A 14355-nucleotide genomic window follows, 5' to 3' on the forward strand; every position below is an offset into this window, starting at 1 on the left:
CACTGGTCTTTATGTCCTAGAGTATGTCACATTTCACTGGTCTTCATGTCCTAGAGTATGTCACATTTCACTGGTCTTCATGTCCTAGAGTATGTCATGTTTCACTGGTCTTCATGTCCTAGAATATGTCACATTTCACTGGTCTTCATGTCCTAGAGTATGTCACATTTCACTGGTCTTCACGTCCTAGAGTATGTCACATTTCATTGGTCTTCATGTCCTAGAATATGTCACATTTCACTGGTCTTCATGTCCTAGAGTATGTCACATTTCACTGGTCTTCATGTCCTAGAGTATGTCACATTTTACTGGTCTTCATGTCCTAGAATATGTCACATTTCACTGGTCTTCATGTCCTAGAGTATGTCACATTTCACTGGTCTTCGTGTCCTAGAATATTTCACGTTTCACTGGTCTTCATGTCCTAGAGTATGTCACATTTCACTGGTCTTCATGTCCTAGAGTATGTCACATTTCACTGGTCTTCATGTCCTAGAATATGTCACATTTCACTGGTCTTCATGTCCTAGAGTATGTCACATTTCACTGGTCTTCATGTCCTAGAGTATGTCACATTTCATTGGTCTTCATGTCCTAGAATATGTCACATTTCACTGGTCTTCATGTCCTAGAGTATGTCACATTTCACTGGTCTTCATGTCCTAGAATATTTCACGTTTCACTGGTCTTCATGTCCTAGAGTATGTCACATTTCACTGGTCTTCATGTCCTAGAATATTTCACATTTCATTGGTCTTCATGTCCTAGAATATGTCACATTTCACTAGTGTATTTCACATGTCACTGGAAGTCGCTGGGGTTGACAGATAACAAGACTCCCAGAGACCCATACTAATGAAGCCAATCTTCTTAATGCACCATAAGAAATAATGTGAGAGTGCCTAATTTAGATAGTCAATCAAAGTGCCCTACCCCGCGGTATAAAAAGCGGTACAAGGATGAGGAGGCGGTTTTGCTCCTCTCATGACCGTGACACCCATGGTAGATGCTGTTATTGTTGTTTTTGGAAATCATTGTTATTGTTTTCACTGGTCTTCATGTCCTAGAATATGTCACATTTCACTGGTCTTTATGTCATTTTTGCAAGAATTGATAACTACAGATTTTCTGATGTAATTATATGATTTTTCCACAAAAAAATTAAATAGCAACTGGTCAATGTTTTGTTGTTGTCAGTTTTGTTATCAAGCACAGATCTCTTTGTAACCAGCAATTAAATTTATTTTCCGTTTTTTAATCATTGGACTAAAATTAAGAGTGCATCTGTCTTGTTGATCCTTGGTTACAAGAATGCCTAAATAATTAACCTTTTCCTTGACAGGTATATCATCAATAGAGGTTATGTCACAGCTTTTTAAAGCAAATAACTCACATTTGTTTAAAGTTAGACAGACACCTGAAGCTCTTGAAAATACATCAATAATTTGGATTGCAGGCTTTACCTGCAGAGCATTTTTCAAGAACAAAGCTGTATCATTTAATAAACTATTTCTACCTGCAGTAGAGACACCTTCTAAGTTACTTGATTTTATGTAGTGACAAAAGGCTTGTGCAACAATAAGGAAGCGGTAAACAGAGACTGGACAGCCTTGGCGTATGCCTCTTTCCAGACAGACTCTGAGTTGTACCGTCACTTAATTTCACAGAGTTGTTCCCATTTGCATCGAGGGTTTTCATTGCATTGCAAAAGTATGTACCAAATCCAAAATTTTCAAGACAATATAAATGAAGGGGTGCTCAACTGTGTCAAAGTCTTTGTAGAAGTCAAGAAAAAAACAAAAACAAAAAACAAAACTGTCGTCAGTAACTAGTTCAGAATCATCAATAAGATCAAAAACCAGTTTTGTGGTAGTGGATATGTCTGTTCCTCATAAATCCAGGTTGATTTTAATCTATAATTGAGTCCAGAACACTTTTAAATCTCGTGGCAAACACAATAGCAAACTATTTATAATAATTATTGAGTAAACTAATAGGCCTCCAGTTGACAATTATAAGCAAATCTTTTTTCGGTTTAGGTATTAGACAAATTACACCCTGTGTCATGCTGGTAGGAAGTATAGATTTGGCAATGCTCTCTAAAAATACATTCAAAAGGAATGGTGCTAGCAACTAAGAAAAAGCTTATAAAATTCAGAGCTGACTCCATCATTCCCTGGTGACTTATTATTTTTTAGATGATTTACGGCATCTATCACTTCTTCAATAGCAATTGGTGAATCACAAATTAACTTATCCTCCTGGCTAATTGAATTTACACCATCCAAATATGTAGCAAATGTTGACATAACATCCCCATTGTACTTAGATTGTATAAAGAAGAATAAAATTCATAACAAAACTTTGAGATATTATTCTTATTATCAGTAACCGTTCCTGCAATATTCAACTGCAGGACAGAATTATACTTGGCTTGTGATTTTTCCAAGTTAAAGAAATATGCAGACATCTGCTCGCCTTGCTCTAGCCATTTCTGTCTAGCTCTTACAAAAGCTCCCTCTGCTTTCATTTATACATGTCATCTAATTTGCTTTGTAACTCAGCTAATTTTAACTTCTCCTCTTCAGACAAATTCTCTGGTGGGGGCATTGGACAGGGATGTGATTTCTGAAATAACCTCTTCTGAGAGTCGCCTGGATTTAGCCAGCAGGCTGCCATAATTCCTCAAGTATTTACATATGTCAAATTTAAGGAGCTCCCAATTAGTTCCAAAAAATCCTTCTCTTTGAGCTTTGTTCCAGTAGAGAGTAATAAGATTTTCCAGCTCTTGTTTTACACTGCTGTGATTTAATAGGAAACTATTCATATTCCAGTGGGAGACATTTTTAACCCATATTCACCAGACAGAAAATGAATACTAATGGTTACAGCTCTGTGATCTGTTATTGGTGTTGTTAAAATATTGACTGTAATACTGTCTTTATTTGACGTCTTACAGACAAGCCAGTAGTCTATACGTGAGCATCTGGAGCAGTATTTATTACTCCAGGTGTGCATCCTACTCTTCAGAAATGTATCCCTCCATAGATCAGTTAAGTCAAACCTGCTCACAAGTAGCTTTACTGTAGAGTTGGAGTTTGAGAGACGACCTGGAGGCCTTCTATCACTAACCTCATCCATAACGACACTGAAGTCACCCCCTATCAGTAAGTAAGCATCAGCACATTTAATTAACCAATAAGCCAGTCTACCTTCCAAAGAATCAAGTAGCTGATCGTTGTCCGCTTTAGAACTGAAACCATAGATATTGACAACAATCACAATTATGTTGTTAACCTTGACAACCAAACAGACAAAGTGACCATAAGTGTCACAGTGGGAATGCAAAACGTCTCCTCCAAAACTCTTTTCTAAACAAGGTACCCCTGCAGAGAACGCTCTGATCCATGAGACAGCCAAATGGCGTTTCCCCATCGTGACCTCCCAAAACTGCAATCTTTGGCAAATGAGTGTGCTTCTTGAAAAAATACAAAATCAGTTTTTAGCTGTTTGGCAAATGAAAACAAGGCCTTGCGTTTTACATCGTTTCTTAACCCCCTGGCATTTAAAGAGAGAACAGAAATGGACATAAGAAAAAAAAACCTACAAAAAACCCCCAACTATATAAAAGGGAACAAAAGTTGATCATGACCTCTTTTGTGTAGCTGTAGAAAAGGCTTAAAACCTTGGAAAATAGGTCAGTAGCTAACGCAGCACCTCAGTGTTTCAAATTACATGAAAAATACCTCTGAAAATACTGTATAAGCCAAGTTATACTCTTAATGTGGGTAAGATGATTAGCTCTTCCACAGTAAAATGCTCCTTATTGCAACAACATACAAGTAGATCCATGTGTCAAGGTGGCAAACTGTCAACTTCAACTGACTCGAGCAATTTTCCCTCCGTCTTTGTAAAGTGAGAGAGTCAACCACCTTAAGAGGGGGACTCTTCAGGCCAGCCTGCCTTCTGGCATGACATTCCACCCCATCTTGTGGGGCGCCCCCTGTCTGCAGCACATTCACTGCTCTTGGCTACTGTAAATGCCATCCACTACCCGCGACAAGTCCCCCAGCGCCACGGGGTATTTAGATGCTGGAAAAGTGGGGGGGTCAAATAGCCATCTTGTAGTGAAGTGTAGTGAAGTGCTTTTAGGTTTTCCACTACAGAGAAAGAGGGACTACATGTGAAACACCTTAACATGCACACGTCTTCCCCAGCACACACACACCAATACACACGGTGCAGTGCATACTTTATTCAAACACAATAAGGCAACAACTCAAACAGGAAGTGAAAAACTGCAAGAAAGGGACAGAAAAGAGAAAGACAAAGAAGGCAAGTAATAACTTACTTTCATTCTTGGTGATGCAGCTGTAAAGGGGTTTCTGGAAAGACAAGAGAACAGGCGATAACCACTGCTGCTAGTTTAACATCATCTACCTGCTTTACACGTTTCCACAGTTCCTGACATGTGTCCGTCACCTGTCTGACGTGGAAAGTAACTGACAGCTGTTCTACCTCCTGGCTTTATGAACATTTTGGACCAGTAATTTGATTATTTTTTTCCAAGTTGCTTCAAGATAAACCTGGAAAATACTACAATATCACCACCGCATGTCATCCTTCAATGGTACTGGGACGAAACTTGGATATTGGCACATTATGATACAAAACTTGGTTGTGTATCATAATGTGATACGCAACCCGGCCCGGTAAACCTTCCTTTGGAGGTTTACTGGGCACGGCCAACTGGGAGGAGACCCCGGGGTAGACCCAGAACTCGCTGGAGGGACTACATGTCCAATCTGGCCTGGGGATCCCCCAGGAGGAGCTGGAGGGCGTTGCTGGGGAGAGGGACGTCTGGAGTGTCCTACTTAGCTTGCTGCCACCACGACCCCCCCCCCCCGGAGAAGCAGCTGATGATGAATGAATGAATGAATGAATGAATCAATCAATTTAATTGTGTACCCTTTTGATAAAAAACAAAAAACAACCTCGGATCCCAATAAGAGTCCCCTTTGAGTCCACTTTATGATCTGATTGATTTTAGCATCCACACTGAAAATGGGCTCGATGCTATTTGTCTGTTATATTTAGAATATTTACTATTATATTATATTGCTTCTATTTGTCCTTTTCTACATGGCCTTAGTCCTCGAATCTTGTGCCCTCCCCCCCCCTTTGTCTCCCCAATTGAATTTTGGCCAACTACCCCACTCTTCTGCGCTGCTCACCCCCCTCTGCCCCCAACCGCTTCTTTTCACCTGACAATGAGCGTTTTGCCAGGGGGGCGTAGGGCGTGGTCCTCGCACCTTCTTGTTGAAGCTTTGTTCCATTATTGTATGGAGTAAAGACACAAAACAGTATTGATGGTAAAATGCCTTGAAAAAACAAACAAACAAACAAACAAACAAATATATATATATATATATGGTGGTCCTCTGTGTGGAGTTTGCATGGTCTCCCCGTGTCTGCGTGGGTTTCCTCCGGGGGTCCGGTTTCCTCCCACAGTCCAAAGACATGTAGGTCAGGTGGATCAAAGACATGTAGGTCGGGTGGATCAAAGACATGTAGGTCAGGTGGATCAAAGACATGTAGGTCAGGTGGATCAAAGACATGTAGGTCAGGTGGATCAAAGACATGTAGGTCAGGTGGATCACTGTACCAAATTGTCCCTCGGTATGAACGTGTGTGTGTGTGTGTGTGTGTGTGTGTGTGTGTGTGTGTGTACACACACACACACACACACACACACACACACACACACACACACACACACACACACACACACACACACACACACACACACACACACACACACACACACATACACTGATGAGCCAAAACCCATTGAGCGTAATATCCAGTTGGTCCCACATGTGCCATCAAAACAGTGCTGAGCTGCTGAGTCATGGACTCCACAAGACCCCTGAAGGTGTCCTGTGGTATCTGGCACTAAAACATTAGCAGCAGATCCTTCAAGTCCTGTAAGCTGTGAGGTGGAGCCACCATGGATCAAGCTTGTTTTTCCAGTACATCCCATAGATGCTCAGTCGGATGGAGCGCTGGAGAATTTGGAGGCCAGGGCAACACCTTGAAAACGTCATCAAGTTCCTCAAGCAACGTGTGCAGTGTGGCTGGGCACATTATCCTGCTGAAAGAGGCCACTGCCATCAAGAAATACCATTGCCATGAAGGGGTGTACCTGGTCTGCAATTATGTTTAGGTAGGTGGCACGTGTCAAACTGACGTCCACATGAAGGGCCAGACCCAGGGTTTCCCAGCAGCACATTGCCCAGAGCATCACACTACCTCCACTGGCTTGTCATCTTCCCGCTGTCTGTCCTGCTGCCATCACTTCCCCAGGTAAACAGCGCACACATACACGACTATCCATGTGATCTAAAAAAAGAAAACCAAACCGGGACTCATCGGACCGGGCGACCTTTTCCCACTGTTCCAAGGTCCAGTTCTACGCTTGCGTGCCCATTGTAGGTGCTTTTGACGGTGGACAGGGGTCATACTGGGCACTGTGACTGGTCTGAGGCTACACAGCCCCATACACAGCAGGGTGGGAGGTACTGTGTGTTGTGACACATTGCTCCCGTAACATTCAATAACATTTTCTGTGACTTGTGCCACAGTAGACCTTGAGCACCCGACAACCTGTTGACAGTTTGTGGTTTGTCCTTCCTCTAACCACTGTTGGTAGGTACTCACCACTGCTGAACGGGAGCCCCCCACAAGTCTTGCCGTTTCAGAGAGGCTCTGAGCCAGCCAGTCCATGACAATTTGGCCCTTGTCGAAGTTGCTCAGGTCTTTATTCCTCCCCATTTCTCCTGCATCCAACACGCTGACTACGAGAACTGATTGTAATCTACCCAGACCTTGACATGTGCCCTTGTTTGGAGATGATCAGTGTTATTTGGTTCACCTGTGACTGGTCATAATGTTTTGGCCCATCAGTGTATATTTGGTACCAAAACATTATGACCAGAGCAGCGAGCTTGGAACTAGAGAGGAACAAGCTCAGAACCCGAGAGGAGAGCACTCAGAACTCGAGGGATGCGAGCTCAGAACCCGAGAGGAGCGAGCTCAGAACTCGAGGGATGCGAGCTCAGAACTAGAGAGGAGCAAACTCAGAACTAGAGAGGAGCAAGCTCAGAACTTGAGAGGAGCGAGCTCAGAACTTGAGAGGAGCGAGCTCAGAACTAGAGAGCTGCGAGCTCAGAACCCGAGAGGAGCGAGCTCAGAACTTGAGAGCAGCGAGCTCAGAACTCGAGAGCTGCGAGCTCAGAACCCGAGAGGAGCGAGCTCGGAACCCGAGAGGAGCGAGCTCAGAACTAGAGAGCTGCGAGCTCAGAACCCGAGAGGAGCAAGCTCAGAACCCGAGAGGAGCGAGCTCAGAACTCGAGAGCTGTGAGCTCAGAACCCGAGAGGAGCAAGCTCAGAACTAGAGAGGAGCGAGCTCAGAACTTGAGAGCAGCGAGCTCAGAACCCGAGAGGAGCGAGCTCAGAACTCGAGAGCTGCGAGCTCAGAACTTGAGAGCAGCGAGCTCAGAACCCGAGAGGAGCGAGCTCAGAACCCAAGAGGAGCGAGCTCAGAACTCGAGAGCTGTGAGCTCAGAACTTGAGAGGAGCGAGCTCAGAACTCGAGTGCTTCGGGCTGAGTCCCTTTCTGAGTGATACAGAACTCTCAGAACGCGACAGAGAAAAAGAGAAGGAGGTTGGGATACGAGCAAGAGAAAGACACATGAGCAAGAGAAAATAAGAAAAACAGAGCTACCATGGTGCAAACCAATCCTGGAAAGTAATTTAACATTGATGAGACATATAAAGATATCTACTGTCAGTGGTGTGCACCGTCCAGGCTAAAACCGAGACGCGTTTGGTTGAAATGTCTTAAATTCTTTAGATATTTACAAAGTCTTCTAGATGTCTAAACCTCATATGTGAAGAACTAAACAGCCACTACTAAAACAAAGCTAATCAAAAGCATTCTAGCACGATGCGTATCCTAGACAGTTGCAGTTGATTTGGCTAGAGATAATAATGTAATGACTATTTAAACAATCTGGTCTCAACGTAGCCACATAAAAGCCACATAAAAGCTAACGCGTAGCTGCCGCTAGTGCTCAGTGGGTTTGCTTCAGGTTGTGCATAAGTGCTCATTTTTAAATAAAACTAAAGTGTCAACAATCATCCTGCGGACGGTACTTGAAATAATCTCTCTTTATGGCATGACTTGTATGGCAGCCAAGCAAACAGGTTGACCACAGACTTTCTGAACATATTCTATATGTGAAGCGTTCCCACTTACCTCTGTATCTTTTTTGCAGACTTTTGTTACATCATTTTTTGATGAGGCCTGGAAGAGGATAGAGAAACGAGACACAGAAATGAAGAGCCTAACATGACAGGTCATGTAGGATCATGACTGTACACAGGTCGTGTCTCACTGTGATGTGATACCGCTGCACCTCCTGCAGGCGGCAGACACACCTTCAGTGTCAGTATAGCAATGCATGGTCACTAGAGTCAATATATGACCCCACCGGAGGAGAGCTGCGGTAACGTGCACCACCGAGGACCAGCTTAAAAACCAGAGCTGGATCAGGATCACTTCATAACTGTAGCCCCAGTAGGTTTGCTGTAAAGATTGGGATCTCAATAGTGCCTCCTTTTATTTTATTCTCAGTCACTTAAATGAAAAAGGTTTACAACAAAAGAGTGGACAACACACTGCAGGTGAACAAGTCCTTTTTTGAAGTTGAAAAGGACAGCAGGATATTATATGATCCAAATCATGTCACCTGCTTGCATTCCCTGCGGCACTCAGCTGAGATGGCCAACTCACAGCATCCCAGCCCCACCCAACCATCAGACTTTCTGGACACTCCTGCGGAAAGAAAATCAAAACATCACAAGTGTTAGGACATGATGGGTCCTCCACCAGGACCACTGGGACTGAATTGTGAGTGTGGTTGGTCCTACGTATCTGTATATGAAACACTGACATGTCTGCTTACACGTTCTTGCCATGCACAAGTGTGATGATGCTAATGGTCATGTTAACAGCCACCTCAAGGCCCAAAGGGATTAAACCAAATTTGTGTTTGAGCTGGTTTGTTTTTCTTATTGTCTTTTGACCACTATATATATATATATATATATATATATATATATATATATATATATATATATATATATATATATACATACACTACCGTTCAAAAGTTTGGGATCACCCAAACAATTTTGTGTTTTCCATGAAAAGTCACACTTATTCACCACCATATGTTGTGAAATGAATAGAAAATAGAGTCAAGACATTGACAAGGTTAGAAATAATGATTTGTATTCGAAATAAGATTTTTTTTACATCAAACTTTGCTTTCGTCAAAGAATCCTCCATTTGCAGCAATTACAGCATTGCAGACCTTTGGCATTCTAGCTGTTAATTTGTTGAGGTAATCTGGAGAAATTGCACCCCACGCTTCCAGAAGCAGCTCCCACAAGTTGGATTGGTTGGATGGGCACTTCTTTGAGCAGATTGAGTTTCTGGAGCATCACATTTGTGGGGTCAATTAAACGTTCAAAATGGCCAGAAAAAGAGAACTTTCATCTGAAACTCGACAGTCTATTCTTGTTCTTAGAAATGAAGGCTATTCCATGCGAGAAATTGCTAAGAAATTGAAGATTTCCTACACCGGTGTGTACTACTCCCTTCAGAGGACAGCACAAACAGGCTCTAACCAGAGTAGAAAAAGAAGTGGGAGGCCGCGTTGCACAACTGAGCAAGAAGATAAGTACATTAGAGTCTCTAGTTTGAGAAACAGACGCCTCACAGGTCCCCAACTGGCATCTTCATTAAATAGTACCTGTTAGAGCCTGTTTGTGCTGTCCTCTGAAGGGAGTAGTACACACCGGTGTAGGAAATCTTCAATTTCTTAGCAATTTCTCGCATGGAATAGCCTTCATTTCTAAGAACAAGAATAGACTGTCGACTTTCAGATGAAAGTTCTCTTCTTCTGGCCATTTTGAGCGTTTAATTGACCCCACAAATGTGATGCTCCAGAAACTCAATCTGCTCAAAGAAGTGCCCATCCAACCAATCCAACTTGTGGGAGCTGCTTCTGGAAGCGTGGGGTGCAATTTCTCCAGATTACCTCAACAAATTAACAGCTAGAATGCCAAAGGTCTGCAATGCTGTAATTGCTGCAAATGGAGGATTCTTTGACGAAAGCAAAGTTTGATGTAAAAAAAATCTTATTTCAAATACAAATCATTATTTCTAACCTTGTCAATGTCTTGACTCTATTTTCTATTCATTTCACAACATATGGTGGTGAATAAGTGTGACTTTTCATGGAAAACACGAAATTGTTTGGGTGATCCCAAACTTTTGAACGGTAGTGTATATATATATATATATATATATATATATATATATATATATATATATATATATATATATATATATATATATAGTATCAGAAGCATTCTGGTTTCCATTTCTGCTTTAGTCTGAGTAGCAGTAGCATTGACCAGTCACATTTGAGTAGGCGGCACTTTCCACAGGAAGACGCTTTGGTTGCATGTTGGTTGGTCTGTGTAGGGAGCGAAAAAGGCAGAATGCCTTGACTGAAATGTCATCTGGACCTAAAACACCTACAAAAAGTATCATTCGCAGAAAGCTGAATTAGTTCATCTGGACACAACGTTTATTGAGAGAAACACTTCAGCACAACGGTCTCTTATGATGTTAAGTCTCTCTTCACGTAGGTTCCCGTTGATGAAGCAGTGGAGGTAGTCCATATGAAATTACAAAACGACCCCAGCCTCAGCAATAGGACCACCCTTAACACTGACCAAGTGTGTCTGCTCCTGAAGCTGTGTCTTCAGTCCACGTACTTCACATACAGGGGGCAGTACTATAGGCAGAGGCATGGGGGCGCTATAGGTTCCCCAGTCTCACCTGTAGTGGCCAACCTGTATATGGAGGAAGTGGAAAAGAGGCTCTGATGTCCTATCCAGGGACACCACCTAGCCACTGGTTCAGATTTGAGGACGACACCTGGGTTAAAATTAAATCTCAGGATGGATGTGCACATCCTTGATAGGGAGGAACACTGGTTTGAACAGGGAGTCAAAGAAGCCATCTATGATAAGAGGGAACAACCATCCCTGAACCGAGGGGGGGGGGGGGGCTGAGAATACATCTGTGAATAGTACACACGGCCATTGTAACTCTCGTTAATGGTCACGGCAAATTGCATATGAAACTGGTTGTTGGTTTGGGTGGTTATGCCACTGTGTTGTTTATAAGGGTGGGGACACCTGCAGTCAGTTGAGACTGAAGAGGTCACTTATGATGATGAAACGTATCTGTCAATAAACGTTGTGTTCAGATGAACTGATTCAACCTTCTGTGATTTTCTTTCCTGGATTACTATTCTTACCTGGATTACTATTCTTTCCTGGATTACTATTCTTACCTGGATTACTATTCTTTCCTGGATTACTATTCTTACCTGGATTACTATTCTTATCTGGATTACTATTCTTATCTGGATTATTAGTTTTCCCTGGATTATTAGTTTTACCTGGATTACTATTCTTACCTGGATTACTATTCTTATCTGGATTATTATTCTTATCTGGATTATTATTCTTACCTGGATTATTAATTTCACCTGGATTACTATTCTTATGTGGATTATTATTCTTATCCGGATTATTATTCTTACCTGGATTATTAGTTTCACCTGGATTATTATTCTTATCTGGATTATTATTCTTACATGGATTATTAGTTTCACCTGGATTATTATTCTTATCTGGATTATTATTCTTACCTGGATTATTCAGCATGCATAAAGACAAACAGTGTCAATGTTTTCGTATTGTGTGGACAAACGTTCAACTCGTGTCGACTACTTTTGAAACAATCTGGTCGTAGACCTCGTCTCTAAACGCCAGCTTTATTTATTTTTGTGTCTCAAGTTGCTAATCAGACTAAACAATGAGGGGCGCACGGAAGAGGAAGTCTTCATAGAGGAAGAGGAAGTCTTCATAGGAAACGGAGGCGAGCAGCCAGCAGCTAAACCACAAGTGCCAAAACATTGGCTGTAGTCCCCGGAGATTCGTTCCGAGATAGCAAAAACTATGACCTTATCTGACCACATATTGGCGCTACAATTACTTAATACCAGTTTTCACTGTGAAGGATGATGATGTGGATATCATGGCTCCTACTGACCCTTGCTCTACATGTGCACTTGTGGAATTTCTCCAACTTTCACACTGAATGAATTCACCATGACACGATTCTCCACGAGTGTATTTTGATATATTTGATATATAAACCACCCAGTTGGATGAAAAACATGGACACTCTTCGCAAAAAAAAAAAAAAAGTTTGACTGTGGTTGTGACCTTTTAAAAACGGTCACCACTTATCAGAAACCTGCCCAATTAACATGAAACATGATCCCAGTGTTAACACAAGAAATACGAGTGATGAGTTTGATTCAAGTCAACCCATCCGGCCATGAGTCAACCCGCTCATCCTGCTCTCAGGGCGGCGGGATGCTGGAGCCTTTCCCAGCAGTCACTGGGCGGCAGGCGGGGAGACACCCTGGACAGGCCGCCAGGCCATCACAGGACCGACGCACACACACACACACACACACACACAAAACTAGGGACAATTTAGTGCGGCCAAGTCACCTGACCTACAAGTCTTTGAGTCACCTGACCTACAAGTCTTTGAGTCACCTGACCTACATGTCTTTGAGTCACCTGACCTACAAGTCTTTGAGTCACCTGACCTACATGTCTTTGAGTCACCTGACCTACAAGTCTTTGAGTCACCTGACCTACAAGTCTTTGAGTCACCTGACCTACAAGTCTTTGAGTCACCTGACCTGCAAGTCTTTGAGTCACCTGACCTACATGTCTTTGGACCTTGGGAGGAAACCGGAGCCCTCGGAGGAAACCCACACAGACACGGGGAGAACATGCAAACTCCACACAGAGGACGACCCGGGATGACCCCCAAGGCTGGACTACCCCGGGGCTCGAACCCAGGCCCTTCTTACTGTGAGGTGACCACGCTACCCACTGCGCCACCGTGCCTCAAATCAACTCATAATGCCAAATGTATAAACGTGGTCACGTGGTTCTTGTCCAGTCACCACTAACCTTGCAGGCTACGCTGTGAACGTGTTTAAAATCAACCAATAGTGAACTGCCAAAGACACCGTACAAATGTTTCTATATCACATTGCTGAGTACGTTTAGTGGTACGTTTCTACCCAACAAAGATTAGCTCGACTCGCCTGATGGTGGTGCTGTAAAGTCTGACTGATACAAAAATTGCTCCACATAAATAGCTGCCCTTGTTCTACAACTTTGCAACTGGGACAATGCTGGACTTTTTTTCTTCTTTTGGATTTTTTCCCCTTTTTCTCCCCAATTTCTCCCCTGTTCCACCCCCTCTGCTGATCCGGGGAGGGCTCCAGACTACCACATACCTCCTCCCATACATGTGGAGTCACCAGCTGCGTCTTTTCACCTGACAGTGAGGCGTTTCATCAGGGGGACGTAGCACATGGGAAGATCCCGCTACTCCCCCCAGTTCCCCCTCCCCCCGAACAGGCGCCCCAACTGACCAGAGGAGGCGCTAGTGCAGCAACCACGACACATACCCACATCCGGCTTCCCACCCACAGACACGGCTAATTGTGTCTGTAGGGACCCAATTAGCCATGAGGTAACACGGGGATTCGAACCAACATGCCCAGTGGTCTTTTCTTTTTAAAGATGTTTTTCTCTGGGTTTGTTTGTTTGAGTGATCTGCAGCAGACATTCAAGCTGGCATTAGTGGACCTGGACACACAACTGAACCACAAAACAGCTTAACAGCAGAACCAACAAGGCCACAACAGTTAACCATCTCATTACCACATGTGACCCATGAAGTTCTATCCGATAAACTGTCTAAACGTTTTATCGCTGACTTGACTTAGGTCCAGGCAGTATGTGTGGTACCTGTCTTTCATATCTACAGTGCTGCTAGTCCTTCACTTGATTACTGTGCAGTCATCACAAAACCTGCTTCATATCTTCATCACACGTATTAAACTATAGCAGTGCCGAACACCACCTAAAGTAGGCCCCAAAATGCTAGAAGCGGGGTGCCGCTGATAAGGTGGGTAATAAGGGTAACAAGTTGAAGTGCAGAAGAACAGAGCAGAACAAGGTGAAGTCCACAACAATACCCCGCATATCTACAAGAGGTGATGGATAGACTTTAAACACTTTCACCTGCTCTGATCAGGACCAGCCCTC

The 14355-nt window shown here is 43.1% G+C and overlaps 1 protein-coding gene across 1 annotated transcript in view; it reads right to left on the reverse strand.

The window, feature by feature from the left end:
- Window positions 1-14355, reverse strand: part of reck (reversion-inducing-cysteine-rich protein with kazal motifs) — a 92400-nt gene that overhangs the window by 44711 nt on the left and 33334 nt on the right. The window contains exons 5-7 of the mRNA XM_056299188.1: window positions 8814-8899; window positions 8321-8368; window positions 4352-4385 (exon numbers count right to left, since the gene is read on the reverse strand). Coding sequence (XP_056155163.1) covers window positions 4352-4385; window positions 8321-8368; window positions 8814-8899 — 168 coding nt within the window. The remainder of the gene's footprint in view (window positions 1-4351; window positions 4386-8320; window positions 8369-8813; window positions 8900-14355) is intronic.

This window comes from Lampris incognitus, chromosome 19 (assembly GCF_029633865.1).
Source record: "Lampris incognitus isolate fLamInc1 chromosome 19, fLamInc1.hap2, whole genome shotgun sequence".
Taxonomy (NCBI): Eukaryota; Metazoa; Chordata; class Actinopteri; order Lampriformes; family Lampridae; genus Lampris; species Lampris incognitus.